The sequence below is a fragment of the Numenius arquata genome, chromosome 2 (assembly GCF_964106895.1).
Source record: "Numenius arquata chromosome 2, bNumArq3.hap1.1, whole genome shotgun sequence".
Classification (NCBI taxonomy): Eukaryota; Metazoa; Chordata; class Aves; order Charadriiformes; family Scolopacidae; genus Numenius; species Numenius arquata.
In genome coordinates this window covers 44416424-44433345 of record NC_133577.1, presented here as the reverse complement: position 1 = coordinate 44433345, position 16922 = coordinate 44416424, and the positions used below count along the sequence as shown (strand labels likewise).

The window sequence follows — 16922 nt, the reverse complement described above, 5'->3', positions numbered from 1 at the left end:
GGTGTGTTCGCTTCAGCCACTGTCAGCGACAGGCTGACAGCAGAATTAATTCTGCCCTCCCTAATGACCGCCAGTTACCTCATTGCCAGGGAAATGGCCCCCTCCGTCTGCAGGATCATAGCAACTAAGTTTTGTTACACAGGACAACGTGCTTTTCTCCTCCCAGCTGCCCGCAGAGGCTGAGGCGTTTCCGCTCGCCTGTACGGCTGAGCGGCGCGGGTGTCCCTGTTCGGTAAGGCTGACCCATCCCGGGGTAGGCTTTGTATTGACACCTTGCATGTCTGCTGCTTGGCATGTTACTGTCTTCATTTTTTCTCTGAAAAGTAAACCCTGTTGTTTACTTCACATTGGAGGGGGAGAAGAGACTTGAAAGAAGAGGGCAGGATTAAACAAACCCATGCGCTGTATCAATCACAATCATATCCTCACCCAGGCTCCTCCGTTCCCTGGGAAGACGCGTTTGCAAGAGCAGGTGGATAGGTATAAATACTGAATGGTTTTGGTATTGGGGATGCATACTTTTTTGGAGTTGGACTCCTTGAACTCCCGAGTCCCCCTTTCACGCAGGCCCAACTGCACAGAATGCTAATACTTTTCAAGGCAACGCTGATTAATTCAGCAAATTCAGACAATCCTACACAGTGGTGCGAAACAAATGCCCTGTTGGAATTTCCCAAACTTGCACTCGGTACAAACTTTACCTGTGCTAAAAATGTAGGACAAAAGTGTCTTATAAGGGAGCACTAGTCAGCACATTTTGATATGTTGTGAGTGATAGCTCACCTGTACTAGGGTTTGAAGCTGAGCAAATATTTTTTAAGAAGTTGATTTTTGGTTTCAGTGTTGAGCCCGGCTATTCCTTGAAACACTCTGTACAGTAATTTAGAGTGTAATGGTCTCATATAAGGAGGCAGATGTGAATCACAGGTGAACTACTTCTGAATGATGACAAGGGTGTGAGCACTCTCCGTGCCCATGTCTTTCCTCTCCCAGTCTCTCGTTCTCCTATACTTTTGTTTTTATTTTTTTTGTTTCCTCTCATCACCTTTTTGCAACATGAGTAGGCACGTTCCAGTGTGACTCTGATGAGCCTGCTGTACACTGGTTAATTTGGTTCTCGTGTTTGATTGTAATGTCTTTTTTTCATCTTTCCTACCCTAAGAAACCCATACTGCCTCAAGTAGCTTTGAACGTACCAGTAAGTGTATGTTGTAAAGTGGGAAGCGAAACAGAGAAGTCTCTTCGCCCAAGATTTGGAAATGGTAGGAAATGACCTCTTATACTTCTTTTGCTTTTTAGATCTTTAAGCCCTAAGCCACCCTAAATCTACTGGCCCTATAAAAAGCAGCATTTTAAAAGGCTTTAGGAGGCTTGCTGACCTTGCAACCTACTTTGTAAGGAGTCTGCACCCACAGCTATTAAACAAAATTAATTTCAGCACTTTTAAATTGTTAATCTTGCAAAAGACAACTTGCTTGCTCTCCAGTGATCCCACAGGTCGTCATTCTGTGAGCTGCAAGACATCGCAAGGGTTCATGGCTCTGAACATCATCAGTCTGCTTTTGGTCTCCCAAATGCCTTGCAAAATTAATTCCTCTGCCCTCTACTTTTCCTCCCCAGCAGCTCTCTGAGATCTGCGCGCTTGTTGAGCTCTGTGTGCGTAGGAGCAAGTCACCGCCAGCCACACCACAGATTATTCTCATTTTAAGGTTACGCTATCTTAAATCAGTGCTTCCGATTCTCAGCTCACGGTAATGAACTTTGGGCAGCTGGGCATGAATTCAGGTAGGAAATGACAGTTTTAGTCTTTGGAGTGTTAGAGTTTCTATTGAAAGGGCTGTGTCTCTTGTAAGTTTCTCCATACCCATGGGGCAGATGCTTTACCGGGCACTAATATAGTTTGAATCTTCTAAAGCGTATTTTTTCTGCCTGGCCATGAAACTTGGAAATGTTGCCTTCTTTCCTCCAAGTAGTGATATGAGTGAATGCACTAGGGGTGGGGGAGAAAGAGTGTGCTGTATCTGGTGTTATCATGCTTGGTTGTCCCTGCTCCTTCCACCTCTTTTGTCTCTGCCACTCAAGCCAATTTCAGCCATCCGCCGACTCTCATTTGGGATAATAGCCTCTCTTTTTACTGTTGTCTTGTCATGTTTGATTCGGCAGCACAAGGGTTTTAAATTAGCCAAAACGTTTGCATGCTGGGCTTACTCCACTGCCACTACCAGTTGTAGAGCCACTAAACCACTTGATGCTGAAATTGATGATTGCTCGGAAGGAATAAGAAATTGTTGGTGGCTACCGGGAAGATTCATTCACGCCGAGCAGCTTTTAAGAAACCTAGGGGGGAGGGAGAGAGAGATTTCCTTCATTTTCCTGCTGCCTGGCTGGTGGTTGCATTGTGCTTGTGCCAGGTTCCTGCTGAGTGATTACAGCTTTGCTAGGCTGCATAGTTCCTGTGATTTCAACATAAAAACAGAAGAAAAAAAATACAGAGGGAAAGGAAGGGGGTGTGGGGTAAAGCTCCAAAAACTTGCAGTTCAATTCAGTAACATAGAATTGTGATGTTTTCACTCACTGCCCGCTTTTGTCGTTGGTGTTTTTTGGTTTTGTTTTACCTTTTTTTGTTGTTGTGTGGTTTTTTGGTTTTTTTGTTTTGTTTTGTTTTTTTAAATCTAATTTATTCCCCCTGGCTAGAATTTACTTGTAAGAAGTTACCCAATAGAAGACTCTCTGTATCAGCCTGCCCGAGTTGGTGATGCTAAACCACAGCTGGGCTCTAAGCAGTTTTTAATATTCTCTGGATTAAAAGTGTCCCATCATTACTGGGATCTGGGATCACTAAGAAACTACAAAACTTCTAATAATACCCTGACATCCTCTCCAAAATACCTTTTACTTCTTCATATGTTACTGTTTAAAGATATGGAGGGCCAGCATTTATAGAGGAAAATAAGATGACAGCACTTGAGAAACTATGCAAAGAGAAAACAAATTAAGCTGTAGAATTAAATGTGAATGACTATGGTTGTATGAGGGTTATAGTTAAATTTCAGAACTAAATACAATTTCATATGCAAAGTGAGAAAGGCATCTTTTATTTCCATTGAGTGGACTCAGGTTTTTTTTTTTTAAAGAGAGTATGCCTTGGCTTTGTTGTTGTTTCATTTTATGGTGGGTTTTTTTGTTTGGTTGTTTTTTTCAGTTTTTTTGTGTTTGGTTTTTTTTTTTTAATAGTCTAGCTTTTGGGTTACGGTGATGATAAGTAGTCAAATGGTCAGAAAGGGTCAGTAAGAGCCATGTAAAATGGCTCAGGGTTTCCAAGTCCAAAGACAAACACTATCTGACAGAGAATCTTACCAACTATGATTTAAACCCAAAACCACCAGCCCAAACCAGTACAAACCCTCTATTAGCCATATATGCAATTTCCCAGACAGTTAGAAGCATGGCTTCAGAGATATAATTCATTTTATGGTGTCACAAATAAGACCCTAAATATAAAACAGGTGGGAATACAATTGTATAGCATCAAAGCCAAGAAAGATGTTCTCATTTGATCTAATATTGCTAACATTATTATTAGTAATATTCTAGCACTTTTTTCCTGATTACTAAGCCACATGTTCTCTTGCATAAGATGCCCTTTTTCTGCTTCAAAAAAAAAAAAAACCTTGTAAATTTGAAAGTGTTGGCATTCAACTTTTTCTCTCTTGTACGTAATAAATCGTGGAGAAATCATGTGAATGACTAAAGCTCTAAAAATACAAAACTAACTAAGAGGCCGAATCTCTGGGGCCCAGCATTGGCGTGCTGCTGTGCAGGTCTAGCTCTAAGGGCTTCCATCGGTGCCAATTAACAGTAGATTGGAATGCCAGGTGACCATGATGGGTTTAGTCGTTATCTGTCTCTAACCGCTGCACTGTTCAGAATTGCTGATTTCTCTGTAAAATCATGACAGATGTATTGCAGGAAAATGTATTGGTTGAGTAGCTAGTGAGAGAGTTAATGCAAAGGATAATAAGTAGCTAAGGCTACGTCCTCCAGCAGACTTTGATGTGGTTTGATAATATATGGGATGGGTCAATCTGCCCTATTAGCAAATGTAGCCAGTTTATGCTCTACATACAAACTAGAGATTTGATAAAGCACTAAATTAGTTTTCACAAGGTATTAGATGTTAGATACTTAATGGGATCATCATGCTTTTGCTACACTTGGTTAAGATGTGTTCTGTAACAGAAGCATGCGGCAGCATGACATTTCACCAGGAAAGGAAGCGTGTCTTGTGACTGAATCACGAGTCCGGGAATTATAACGTCCAGGCATCGCATGGCTTCTGAATTACCATCTGTCTGATTTACCAGGGAGGTTTCTTTTCACATCTGCAGAATGGGACAGTGTCCTTCTCTTTTCTCTTTGCCTCCTTTTGAAGCTTAAACCACCAATGCTTGTAAAGTGTATTTTTTAAAATTTATTTTTTATCCTTGGATGCAAAGGGTGCAAGCAATCATAATTCTATGAAGCTTTGGTCACACAATACTAATACTGTCCCACTCAGTAGGTGCTGAGAATTTCCCTAAGCTTGACAGTAGAGAATTTACAGGTTCAAGCAAATTTGAAGAAGAAACCTCAGTAGAATGTGAAAGGAGAAGCTCAGGGTTTTGATGTAGGGCTCCACAACTGCACTCTGCATTCACTCTGCCAGTGTTCAACTAGTATTTAAAAGGTGAAGTAAAACCAAAAGTTCAGTGAAGCTAGTAACATTTTTGTACAGCCAGAAAACCATTGGTTAGACATGGGGACAATGTCCTTGCCTTCACACGCACCCATTCCACTGGTGGGGAACGTGGCTGAAGAAGGCGACCCACCTTCCTGGGGCCACAGGACAAGTCAGTCTCCAAAACAGGTCCTCGGTTTGAGCATTCCCCTTGTCTGAGCTGGTGTTCAGCGCACTAAAGCAGGCTGCTGTTTGGTTAGCTGGTAACACTCTTATAAGCTTATTTCTTCACTATTAAAGAAAGGGCTGTAAAATTACTTTTTCTTAAGTTCTGCCGTTTTTGTCTTGTTAAATAAAAATCTAAACCTGCTGACAGCAGTGTATGCCCACAGCTACCTTCAGAAAACTGTGCTTTAAAACCCACTAAGCATGTTGTATTTATCACTTGAATTTAATTTTTGCTAGTGTTATTTTTCCCTGTGCTTACAGATACTGTTCTTAGTTACATTTCAAAGGCATCATTTTATTTTCTCTAACATCCTACTACTTATGCAAGTTGCCGGTCCTGAGCAACCGTGGCCAGGCTTAGCACCAGGTAGACGTTCCTACCTTTTTGTGAAATGCGGCAAGAGTGTCATGTATGAAATGATCCTGTTGGAAAAGACAGAAGCCGCATCCCGATATAGATCACAGTGGAAAATGACTCAAAATTACATGACAGCTTCTCCCCCGTTTACCCCCCTTCCTTCCCTTTCTCAGCCTGTTCCCCAGTCGTGCTGCGGTAAGAAATGCATCGTGTATTGTGACATTTTAGTTTACTGTTACTAATAATCCCTTTGCATCTTTCATTAGCGTGTTATTTATAGGATCGCAAAAGGGCATCGGTACCGCTCAGCCTCTGAGGTGGCGCTGCCGATGTCCCAAGGACTGAAATGTTTTTTAAAAGCACTGGGTCTCACCCTGGCCTCAGCAGCAGGCTCGCCGAGCTCCGGCAGAAGCCTGTGCCACGCTTTGGGCTGAAAATCCCGCATTTTAAAACCCACCGAGGCCAGCGTGGACTTGGGATGCTTATATAAAGAGCAAGGCTTTACCTTGTTAACTCCTCCTAAGCCTGCACCTGACGAGCTGCTCGCAGCTGGAGGGCTGTGTGTCCCCTAATAAATTCCTTTTTGTGAACCCACTTGTTAGTCAGGCATTGTGCACACTAACTACAGCGAGGGCCCTGTGTCTTGGGCATAAATTACTCTCGCGTGGCACTGTCTCCAAGCAGCCCCCCAGTTATGGATTACTTTGTTCTCGACTTGACAGGAACATAATTAGAACTGTTGATGAAATCTACCAAATTGTTCCTCCGTGGCCTCAATGGTCAGGAAATTTGGCTGAGTCGTATTTGTCACCGATGTAAAGGCTCTAAACACTTCATATTAACTATGTTATTAATGTGCCCTCTAATCTGTCCGTGAATTGGTAACACTTGGAGTGAGCTTGTGCTCTAATAGCACCTTGCGATGAATACATTATAATGCCGTTTAAAAGTTTCTGGAGGGTGGGGAAAAAAAAAATGAAACAAAACCACCTTAATAAAAAGTGAACATTTCTAGGCTGTTTCTTTTTTTCTGTATGTGCATTTTTATGTTTTGTTTTGTTTAATTTGAGATTCATTTAGGCTTTACATTGACAGACCGTTTTCTGTTCTATAGGATTTGCTGACATTTGGGCTGTTTCATTGCCAGAGGAGGCTTTGTGTGTCCCAAAGGAAGTGAGTGATCTGGCCATAACAAATCCTGCCAAAATATTTTAACACCGTTACGATTTTCTAATGCAATGCGTAGTGAATGTGACTAGAAAAGGATGGTGAGTCCACGAAGGGGGTTCGCTCCCTCTCCTCTGCGATTTGTCTGGTGGAACGAGCACGCAGGAGCTGCCGGGGGTGGTGGGAGACCGCAGCCAGCAGCTGGGGGGGGTTGCTTTGCCTCCTGAAGCCTATTGCTTCAGACACAGCAATGGCTCACGCTTCTTCTTTAAGCCAACCTTTCAAATTTCAGTCCTGCTCATAAACTTTTCGAGAGTCCAGGGTGTTCAGAGACAGTGTTTCAGTTATGTTAAATAAGTGCATTTTGTTATTGCTGTAGTTGTGCAGTAAGTTAAAACAAGGGAACACATTAGACACTTAAAGATGAGAGAGATTGGTAGCTGAAGGTCCTAGAAGTTGTCAAGCTGCTGTTTTGGGTAATTTTGCTTTTACCCCCAAAACTAAAGGGCAGTCTCATACTTCAGTATGGTTTTGAAGAACACTAAGGTGGCTCTTAACTATATAAGCAACTGTGCTTAGTTAAAGTGTTAGAACACAAAAATAAGAGTTTTCATATGTAGCATTTTGGGGAATGAAGACAATTCTGACAATGTAATGTTTAGCGTAGGCCTGGAAGTATGGGAAAACAATAATTTAGATCCATGAGCTATTCTCTAAAGCAGCAGGTAAATTAGCTGCTGTTTTTCTAATACCTTGGTGATTTGCTTATATTAACTGTAACAGCACCCACTCACCCCCACCCCCCCAAAAAAACCCAAACCATGGCTGAAGTTAGTATTCAGTAATCAATTTAAAACCTAAAGCCAACAAACAGTTCAAAATGTGGTGACTGCAGAATATTAGTCGTCATCTCTTGTGCCCAGCGTGTACCTTGTTGCATTACTCTGGCAATTAGCTTCTGTACCAGGGTAAACTCATGTTTCTTTGGTCATTTTACATTCACATACTTAAGAATAAACAAAGTAGCTGACCATGTGTATGAGCAAGTTTTGCTGAAGGGAGGGAAGCTAATGAGAAGTAGAAAAGTTGAGCATGACCACAGCTTTGGAAGTTGAGCAGATCCTTCCACTTCTACTGAACAGTCCCAAGTTTCTGACTGAGCTGAGCTGCTTGCCCCTGGCCTGTGTTGTCAGGTGCTCAGATGGTCATAAATAAACAATATTTCGCTGTTGATAGTGTTTCCCGCTTGGATGTTTCTCTGTTGATTTCTCTTTGAATACGGAACAGAATTGCAAGCTCTCATGCTCGTCTCCTAAGCCCTCGTTTAGGTTTTGCTGGGCTCACTCAAACTGCCTCTTCCCTCTGGCCACTGTCTGTGCGATTTCCCAGGTCCCAGGGGCAATGATGCTGCTACCGACAGGAGGGAAGTCTGAACCTGGAAGTTAGCACTTACTTTGAAACTTCATTTTATGACCTTGGTATTTGTAAATAAAATGGGAATGTAACTCCGCACCTTTCTCATGCAAATCAATCTATTTCTAGTAATAAGCAATTTAAGTATTTTTTTAATATGTAGTTGCCATCTCTGGAAATCAGGATCAAAATTCAGGATGCTCAAATTAGGTGTTAGTGCATACATATATTCTGTTGATGACTCTATTATTAGAATAAAGTAGACCAGTACTTTGCCAGGATCTGTTTCTTTTCACTGCTTTTGTCTATCTGTCTCAGTTCATCTTGTCTTAAGTTTTTCTTCATTCTTTAATTTCATCCTCTAATTAATTTCTACCGAAGCAGTGGGATCTTGAAGGGCTTTCTAAATAATTAGATCTTGTTACTTATTTGCAGTGTGTTCAAAACTGAATTACATTTTCTTTTGTCATAGTCTTGTTTTATCACATTTCTAAAATGGGATGTTATCTGGGACATTCTTACCCAAAAGCATGCTTTATTCTGTCCTGGCTGTACTTCATCTGTCTTTCTAATATACGTTTGCTACTAAAAAAAATTCTTTAAATGAATGTGTATCGTATTATCCTTGAATGCTGCTAGTTTTCTGCTTTTGGGTTTTTTTTGTGTGTGTATTTTTTTCAGTTTCCAGTGGGGATGTCATGATATGCATCTGTAAATCCAAATGTAGTTTGTTTCATTCAGTACACCAAAATGCGTCATGAGCCAAGCACCCTAGAAATTAAGCTTAATCCTGGTTTGACTTTTTTTAAGAGCAGGAAGCAAAAATACTTCTGTAGAAACCAAGGCACTTACTAGGAGGGTGGGGGAGGCAGAAAATGGGGATTTAATATCAGAACTAGGCCTTGGAATATCAATTTGATAAAAACTGTATGATCTTTACCGTGTCAGCTGTGGAGAGCATGTGCTAGTAGACACTCATGTTTGAAATCAGGATTCATAGTTAACCATTCTAAGAAATAGTCTTTCCTAGAATTTATGAAGTGATAAGTCTATTTTCTTTTCCAACAACTTAAATTACTCAGCTTTTTTATACACTAAACTCAATTATAACTTACAGGGTATTTCAAAGAATTTTCAAAGCTATTTCCTTTAGGAACTGTCCCTAGACTGAGGCTTTAGCACCAGGTAGTTCATATTCTCAACTGCATCTCTTGGGGTTTTTTTTTCTAACAAAATAAGATTTGAAGAGTATTCATTATCAGACTAGCAAGTACAAATCCAAACAGCCAGTAGCACCAATTTGCACGTATATGCACATAAATGTGCAAACTTGCACACTCACACACACAAGCAAACCGCCCCCAACGCACACTTGTACACGGTGTATGGATAGTTCTGTAAATTCTTTCAGAACACGTGCCATGTCCCCTAACACTAGCAAACTGAAATCCCAATGTGGCGAATGAGCTCCGGAATATGGCTTAAAAATATTTTACCATCTTAGAGAAAGGAAATAATGAACAGGTTAAAGTAAAGGTTTAATCCATCGCTTCTCTTCTGCCACATTATGCAGATGGCGTGCAAAACACGTTCGGAGAGAAATAAAAAGCAAAGTGTGTGGCAGGATTTTAGGGAATAAGCTGTACCTGCAACTGAATGGAAAAGCACCACCTTCTTGGTTCTCAGGGCCAACTTAATACTTGATCTGGCTTGGCATACATTGGTAGCATTCTCCTTTTGAAAACTGCCTTTCCTCAAAATGCATAAATACTTACATTTCTCAGAGTGTAGCTGCTGTGATACAGCAGAATCCAGCTATGAAATTGCATGTTACTTCATGACCCGTATGAAATAATGACGTTTCAAAAAAAAAATACACTTTCCAATATGTTTCCAAAAAATATGCTTTCCAAAAATTACAGAATAATCTTTCAGATTCTTCATTTGGGTGCTGATTTCTCAGCAGAAACGTATATGTGGATCAGATCACACCAATCTAGGTCAGGAAATGACCTGGTATAATTGTACATAATGCAGTAGCTAGGGAGTGTTTTGAAAGTGCAAAGACCTAAAAGATGCATGACACTAGTGCAGTTACAAGGCTACTTACCAAAAGCATCCTTTTACTGAGCACAGCAAGCTATTCCCACAGCATTATTCACCTGTTGGGAATTAATAGGATGGTGTTTGGTAAGCGTTATATTCCCAAATCAAGGCTTAGCTACCTGCGGATAGTGAGGAGTTGAAAGGGAGGTTCATAAGATGGAAAAAATCCTAATTTATAGGTTGAATAAGAGAGAGAATAAGATTTCAAAATCAGAAACTGCTTTCTATAGACTAATGTGGCCCAGAATCCCCACATAGGAAAAAAATAAAGCACTTTGCTTTGACAAAGATAACTAAAAGGAGGCTAGGCAATTGCTCACCCCTCTCACTGTATCTTGCAGTGGAGCTGAAGTTGAGATAAGAGCCTGGTGCTTCTCTTCATGAAGAGACTGTATGAATGAAAGGTCACAAAGATATTAGGATTTACTAAGTAAAGTCATACTTGTCAATAGCTTCTCTTGCTAGATATTTAAAGTTCAAGTGCTTGTTTGCTTTAGTTAAGTGCTCTGAAGTGCTTTAAAAAGCATTGGCCCATTTATATAAACAAATAGAGAAACTCACCGATAGTCTTCCCAGTCAGAGTGTGTTACCCAATATTTGGATATCCTTCCTTGGGTCTGAAAAAGACTTGCACTGGTAACTTCTAATACATACTAGTCTTTGTTAATGGCGTACTGTATTATATTATTTGATCATAGACATTTCCTATGTTGAAATACAGTTTTTCTGTTGCACACAACCATGAGAAAGTAGAAGGGAGTCAGTAGCTCAGAAACTTATTTATCTAGAACTTCAATGTGACTTGAGAAGAAGAATAAGCTGGAGGCCTGATTTCCTTTTGGAATATTTGGAGCAGAAAATTAATATTTACCCCTCTCCCATATTTTTCTTCCTCTTATTCAGCTATGCTAACTCAGGAATCTCTTTCAGTGCCGAGAGTCAGGCAACCAAATTTAAAAATGTTCTCAAACCATGGGGTAATCTTCACACACTTATGAGCATTCACAGAAAGAAAGGAAGCTACCAACACTAATTAGTAGTGAAGGTCGAGATTGGGATGATATTTACAGGCTTCCCCACAGTGCTCCCTCCTACTATTGCGGTGCTTCCCTACCAGTTACTCTTATGGTAACAGCTGTACTATCACAACATCGCTTTTCTGGAGTAATGTCCTTTAACCTAATGATACCGTCGTGATACTGAAAGCCTAGCAATCTCATAAATTTCTATATTTAAGGTTCAGCAAGCCACACCCTCTTTCATATATATTAACAAATGAGCATTATTTGGAGGAACATACCTTCTCCAGTAAGGTCAAAGCAGTTAGTTCCAGAAGAAAAAATATCTGAGTACTACCAGCAACTGCACCCCAAATGCAACATAATGTCAGCATGGGGATGTAGCTGAGTACTATCTTAAAAGTAAAATGTCATCCTTCACTTAAAAAACAAAAGAACAAATTAAAAAAAAAAAACCACACAAAAAACCCCCGTTTGTCCTAATAATTTTGATTGGCACGTATTTTCTTTTTACCTACCTCACGTACTGTCTATCAGATTCAGGGGGTGTCATAAACAGGTGGATTTAGAGCTGTTGCTAATTTAAACTGCATTTCATAAAATACAAGTTTGAGAGATCTTACAAATCAGTGAATGTGGCATAGTTTGAAGATTGCTTTTGTCAAGTTTGATTAGCTCAAAAAGAACCCTTTTCTAAATATTGGTTATGAGATTAATCAGGCAATGTAAGACCTTGAATTACTCCTCATCACAGGAAAACAACATAATGTATTATCTCATTGGACCAAGAAAATGTAACTTTTGAGGATTTAAAATTTGTATTTTAAAGATTGGATCCATGGAAAAACTTTCAGGCTGTTCTTTTTTTAAACTGACTTTTAATTTTCCATATTATACTTCGCTTTCTATAATGTGTTCCCATACTACAAGCTGATAGTACCAACATCATTACATTGAAGGATTTTCTCATTATTGACTCCATTCTCAATTAATTATAAGTTGGTCATGTTTTAATGAGTAGGATTAAACTTTCATGTTCCAAATACATATGTCTTGCATTGCTTGGTTAGAAACTTTCTAGAGAAGGTGGTTGAACCATTTCTTTGAATGAATACAAGGAACTAAAATATGCCTTTTGCACATTAAAAATATGGTGTTTACCATATCTACAAACAGTTGCAGAAAAGCTTTAGTAGCTCTGTGCTTTGGAACATAGCTTTGAAATTTGGGCAAAAGCTTTCGTGTTGTTTTCTAACCTTTTCTGTCACAAACAGTTGTCATCACTAAAATTAAAACTTGCCTAGTAAGATACAGGATAGCAGAAGGAGGAACAGCACTAGTGTGTTTCAAGTGCACCTAATTTTCACTGTGTGTGCTCTTTATTCCCCTTTAATAAATCTCTGCATCTTTCTATACCCTTTATATTCCTCCCCCAATACTGAAATGATACTTTGGACTTTTAATTGCCCTGTCTTTTAAATCGTGGTATGTTTGCAGCAAAGCTGCTGCTACTTGTATCTTTTAGGTTCAGATTTGGTCCAGTGCAGCTCTGCAGGGCATCTCTCAGGCTTTCCTTCCGAAGTTCAGTGTGCATTAATAGACCCTGTTTATTCATCGTATTTTCTAGTAGAAATTTGATGTTCATTTGTCTTTTATTTCCTTATACAACTTAACACCTTTCTCACTTGTACAGATCAAATCCTTCCGAAGAGTGCTTATTCTTTTGTTTATATGCCTGCAAAATATATTAATAGGATGGATATATTCTACCACCATTGTTGTTGGACTGTTCCCACTAATTTCAGTATGGATATGATTATTTCCCCCTCCCCCCCAATCTATCAGTAATAATTAGATATCTGTAACATTAAGCACCAGTAAGTTTGGACCCTCTCAGCAGAAGGGTATCACAACGTGGGCAGGTACTGGCATCACGGCTACATAAATCACAGCAGGTCCTTACCAAAGAAAGCAGGTTCCTTACCAAAAAGAAAATCTTTAAATATGTTTTACATTGCTTCTTTAGTCTGTATCCAATTAAAACAGTAACCTTGCAATTTGAATAGCAATGTCAACTGATATCACAGTTTGGCTAGTAACACGAGCAGGATTTGAAGGGGGTTGGATCAGCACATCCCTCACCAGGTTGAAACCCAAAGTCCTGGTAAATGCTCGGCAGCAACCTACACCCCAGGCCATTTCTCATGAGACCTGTTACTACACCTAGCACGTAGGTACATTTGGGTATTCAGGTTTCGACAGGATGTGGCTGCTCTTTCTCACTTACCAGGTAGCTTTCTATGTACCATCCTCTCCTATGTACCTATGTACCACAGAGTTGTGACAAGAACTGTCGTGATGGTTGTGAAAGTTGTTTTCTGCTATGGCCACTGTAATTATCACACGTAAGCACCTTTATTTAGCAAGCCCACATGTATATTACTGTTGCAAACGTCTTATGTTTGAGTACATTCATTTTATATCTAACCCATCTGTGGTGTTGATATTCTGCAGCCTAATCATGGAGCTAAACCTGTGTAAAACCCGCTTGATCTCAAGATCAGGCTTTGTATGTCTGTATGATATGGTATGAATTTTTTCATTCTGCTGTTTGGAGGAACATCTATAACTCAGTTGTGGCTTTGCACTACTTGAAAGTAATTCAGTAATCTCATGCATGGCAATGGAAGTTTTATAGTGCACCTCCCCATCTCACCCATCCTCACGCACATTTTCTGCATGTATCATTATTATCATCAGCATCTGTCTTTTGAGTGATGATTTATTCGTCTCTAGGTCTCTGTCCCTTTATACAATGCTAGATGTAAAATTACATCTATCTAGAGAGAAAGGCATGATCTCAGAGATTTAATACTGGTTTCAAAATTTTATTGCCAATAACTAAATGCGAAATTGCTTTAAATTAACCAGTAATTATTTAGAATGAAGTAGGAAAGAGTTAAAAAAAAAATTAAAGAAAAAAAATCCCTTTCCCCAGCAAACTGGACCCCCTCCTTCCAACAAAGCTATTGCAGGAGGTTTCAATGGTATGAATAAATGTATTTCTTTTAACACTTTTGTTGTTTAAAATGCTATTGTTTCATCTGAGGTGTGAGGAGATGTGCTAACCTTGTCAATGTGGGTGCAGTAGAGCAGAAATGATAACTGTATATACTTTTTTTTTTAAACAAAAATACAACGTGTGTGTATGTGTGTGTGTGAGGAGAGAGAGAGAGAGAGAGACAACTTATTTAAATCCTGAATACAGTCAGACCTCATATGCATTGTTAAAAAAAAGCCCTAAAGAATTGCATATGGATTAGGGGGATGAATATTCTATTATTTCAGTCTGTTCTGCTGATCTTCTTATTGTGACTTTGTGCTTCAGAAATCTGCCAGGAATTTGGCTTTGCTGTACTAGGCAGTAATTTTAAATGTGTATCAAGCACTTGATAGTGTATGATTTGCGTGCTGTTGCATTCCCATTCCCTAAATTTTCCACCAATTTATTACTTTTTTCATACTGTTTTAATATTTCAGGATGATGAATATATACAGCATCATTAAAGGTAAATAAAAAATGCATGAAATTAAAAAATGGAATATTAGATGTTTCTTTGCTGTAATCCCTAGGTCCAATAGGAATGAAATGTCTCTGTTCTGTCAAGTAATCCCTAAACATGATTAGGGACCTTGTAGTTTCCACATAGCCCACATAATATTTGTATCATATAAGCCTATTTATGTAAGGTTTGAGTAAAAGTTGTTATTAGAAGACCTATAAACCTATTTTACAATTCAAAAAGATATGCTTGCCTCTTAATCTCTCTACTTTTATTATTTTGCTGGAGATGGCAATAGGTCCTTAATTCATTTTTCAGAATTCTGTTACATCTTTTGGGTACTTATATCATGCATTAACGATCCAAATGAAATGTATTTTTAAGACACAGGACTGAGTTCAACAGTTCATCTACTTGTGTAGCTTCTCCTTAAATCCGTGTTGGAAGGGACATGTACCTCTTTCTAGGTCTCGTCTTTGACATCCGAGTTTAATCTGAACTGGGGGTCAGGAGATGTAGAGATTGTTTTTTCTGATTTTGGGGAAGGGGAGATGGAAAGAGAGAGGGGATTAATTTTCTCTGTTTAAACCCCGTGACAATATCAGTGATGTAGACGCTTCTGGTAGCATCGCAGAAAGTTTTCGAAATGAGCTTTTGATTTGACCAGCCCATAGCAGAGTTTTAGGGAGAAAAAGCTAGAAAGAAGGAAAATGGGGAAAAGTTTTGAATGACAAAAGAATAAGACAGGAGAGACAATAGCTGTTTCCAGCTGTTTCTTGTGACACAGTTGTGTGGCGGATGCAACGACCCAACACTTCCCATTTCCTGCCTCAGCTTCTCGCCTGGGCAGCAGAGATGCTCGTAGTCCCACATTGTATGTTGTTAGGCTGAATTCATTAATGTCCAGGGGTATTCAAGTTCCATGGTAACACAAGGAAGATCAATAAATAAATAGGAACAATAACATATATACTTCTATGGTTTGCGTAAACATTCACTAAGAAAATATTTTCAAATGATAACAGGGGTCAGCTGTGGCGATTCTGTATTTCCCATAAGAAAATTTGAGATTATATTAACCTTGGGCTATCTACTCAAAAAACCCCTGTGGAAATACACTTGTATTGCTTCCACACTGCACTGAAATTTTATTTTTATTTCATTTTCGGCAGTTAGGGTGGCATTTGAGCAATAGCTCTATTCTTGTATTTATGAACTGAGAGAAGCAGAACTGCTCACTGCTGAGCCCAGGGATCCTCTTCCAGGAAAACTGAGATCAATAACTGTTATCAAGTCTTCATTTATAGGGAGTGTTAAATGACCACAAAGTCCTGATGTTCATCAATTAATAGGGTGCGCTTAAAACCAGGCTGTCTGTCTCCCTCCCACCCCCCAACCTACCATAGTCAGAACTTTTGATCTTTGCTATCGTTTTAAGCAGTCACTTTTGGTTATTAGAATTTCTTTTTTACTGGAGATACTGTATTACAGGGGTGCCAGTAAGTTAAAGGGAAGCAATGTTTTTTCTCACCAACCTTCTCCTTCCTGCTAGCAAAGGAAAGCAGGAATGAGATGACGATACCTGAGTCTTTTTTCGTGATCCGAAGCAAGGACTTACAATTATTATTGCAATCATTTTTGCGTTTTGGTACTCAGCAAGAAGGCAAGCGCACACCCCAACGAGAGCAGAGCAAACCCGGGAAACTGAAAATAAAAGCCTCATGCACAGATGCATTTTCAAATGCCTTTATTCCCTCAGTTTAAGTGGAAAAGAGGGATTTGGAAAAGAGAGAGCTTAATTTAACAAAACAATATTATGCTTTCAATCCTTAAAATGAATGAATTATTTGGATACTTAGCAGTATAATGTCTTTGAATAATGCTGGTACTTAAGATCAGAAAAATGATATTGTGAATGTGCTGTGTTTGCCTCTTACGATGTTTTTACAATTTGGCATTTATGGGAAGCAGTGTCATTGTTGCAAAGTTTCCAAATTGCTTTTTACACAAATCCGCAGAAATTAAATCTCCCCCTTGTTATGAAAATGAAATGATGTCTTGAGACACTGGTATATTAGCACAAATCTATGGAGACAATAAGCCCAATTCTGCTTGCATTTATTTTGCGTCTACTTTTAATAGCTCTAAGAAGCTATGTCAGGTATAGGCTGTTGCATGATAAAGTAAATAAGCATATGCTCAAGTATAGCATGTGAGCAGTAGCAGAGATGCCTCATAGGACCTCTTGTGCTTCAAGTTAAGCCCATGCCTGACCGCTTCTGTCGTGAAGAATTTAGCCCATGACGTGAAGTAGTGTGTGATGCAGGAATAATGGCAAATTATGTAAATTG

General features: G+C 39.4%; 1 protein-coding gene across 4 annotated transcripts in view; it reads left to right on the top strand.

Annotated features, from left to right (window-relative positions):
* Positions 1-16922, top strand: part of ESRRG (estrogen related receptor gamma) — a 385126-nt gene that overhangs the window by 142527 nt on the left and 225677 nt on the right. For 2 of the 4 annotated variants that reach the window (XM_074144572.1, XM_074144567.1), the window contains one exon: positions 6418-6476. The exons of the other annotated variants lie outside the window; for them this stretch is intronic. Coding sequence is in view for 1 of the 2 variants with exons in the window: in XM_074144567.1 (XP_074000668.1) it covers positions 6418-6476 (59 nt within the window). In the remaining variant the exon portion in view is untranslated. The remainder of the gene's footprint in view (positions 1-6417; positions 6477-16922) is intronic. 4 annotated transcript variants of the gene reach the window in all.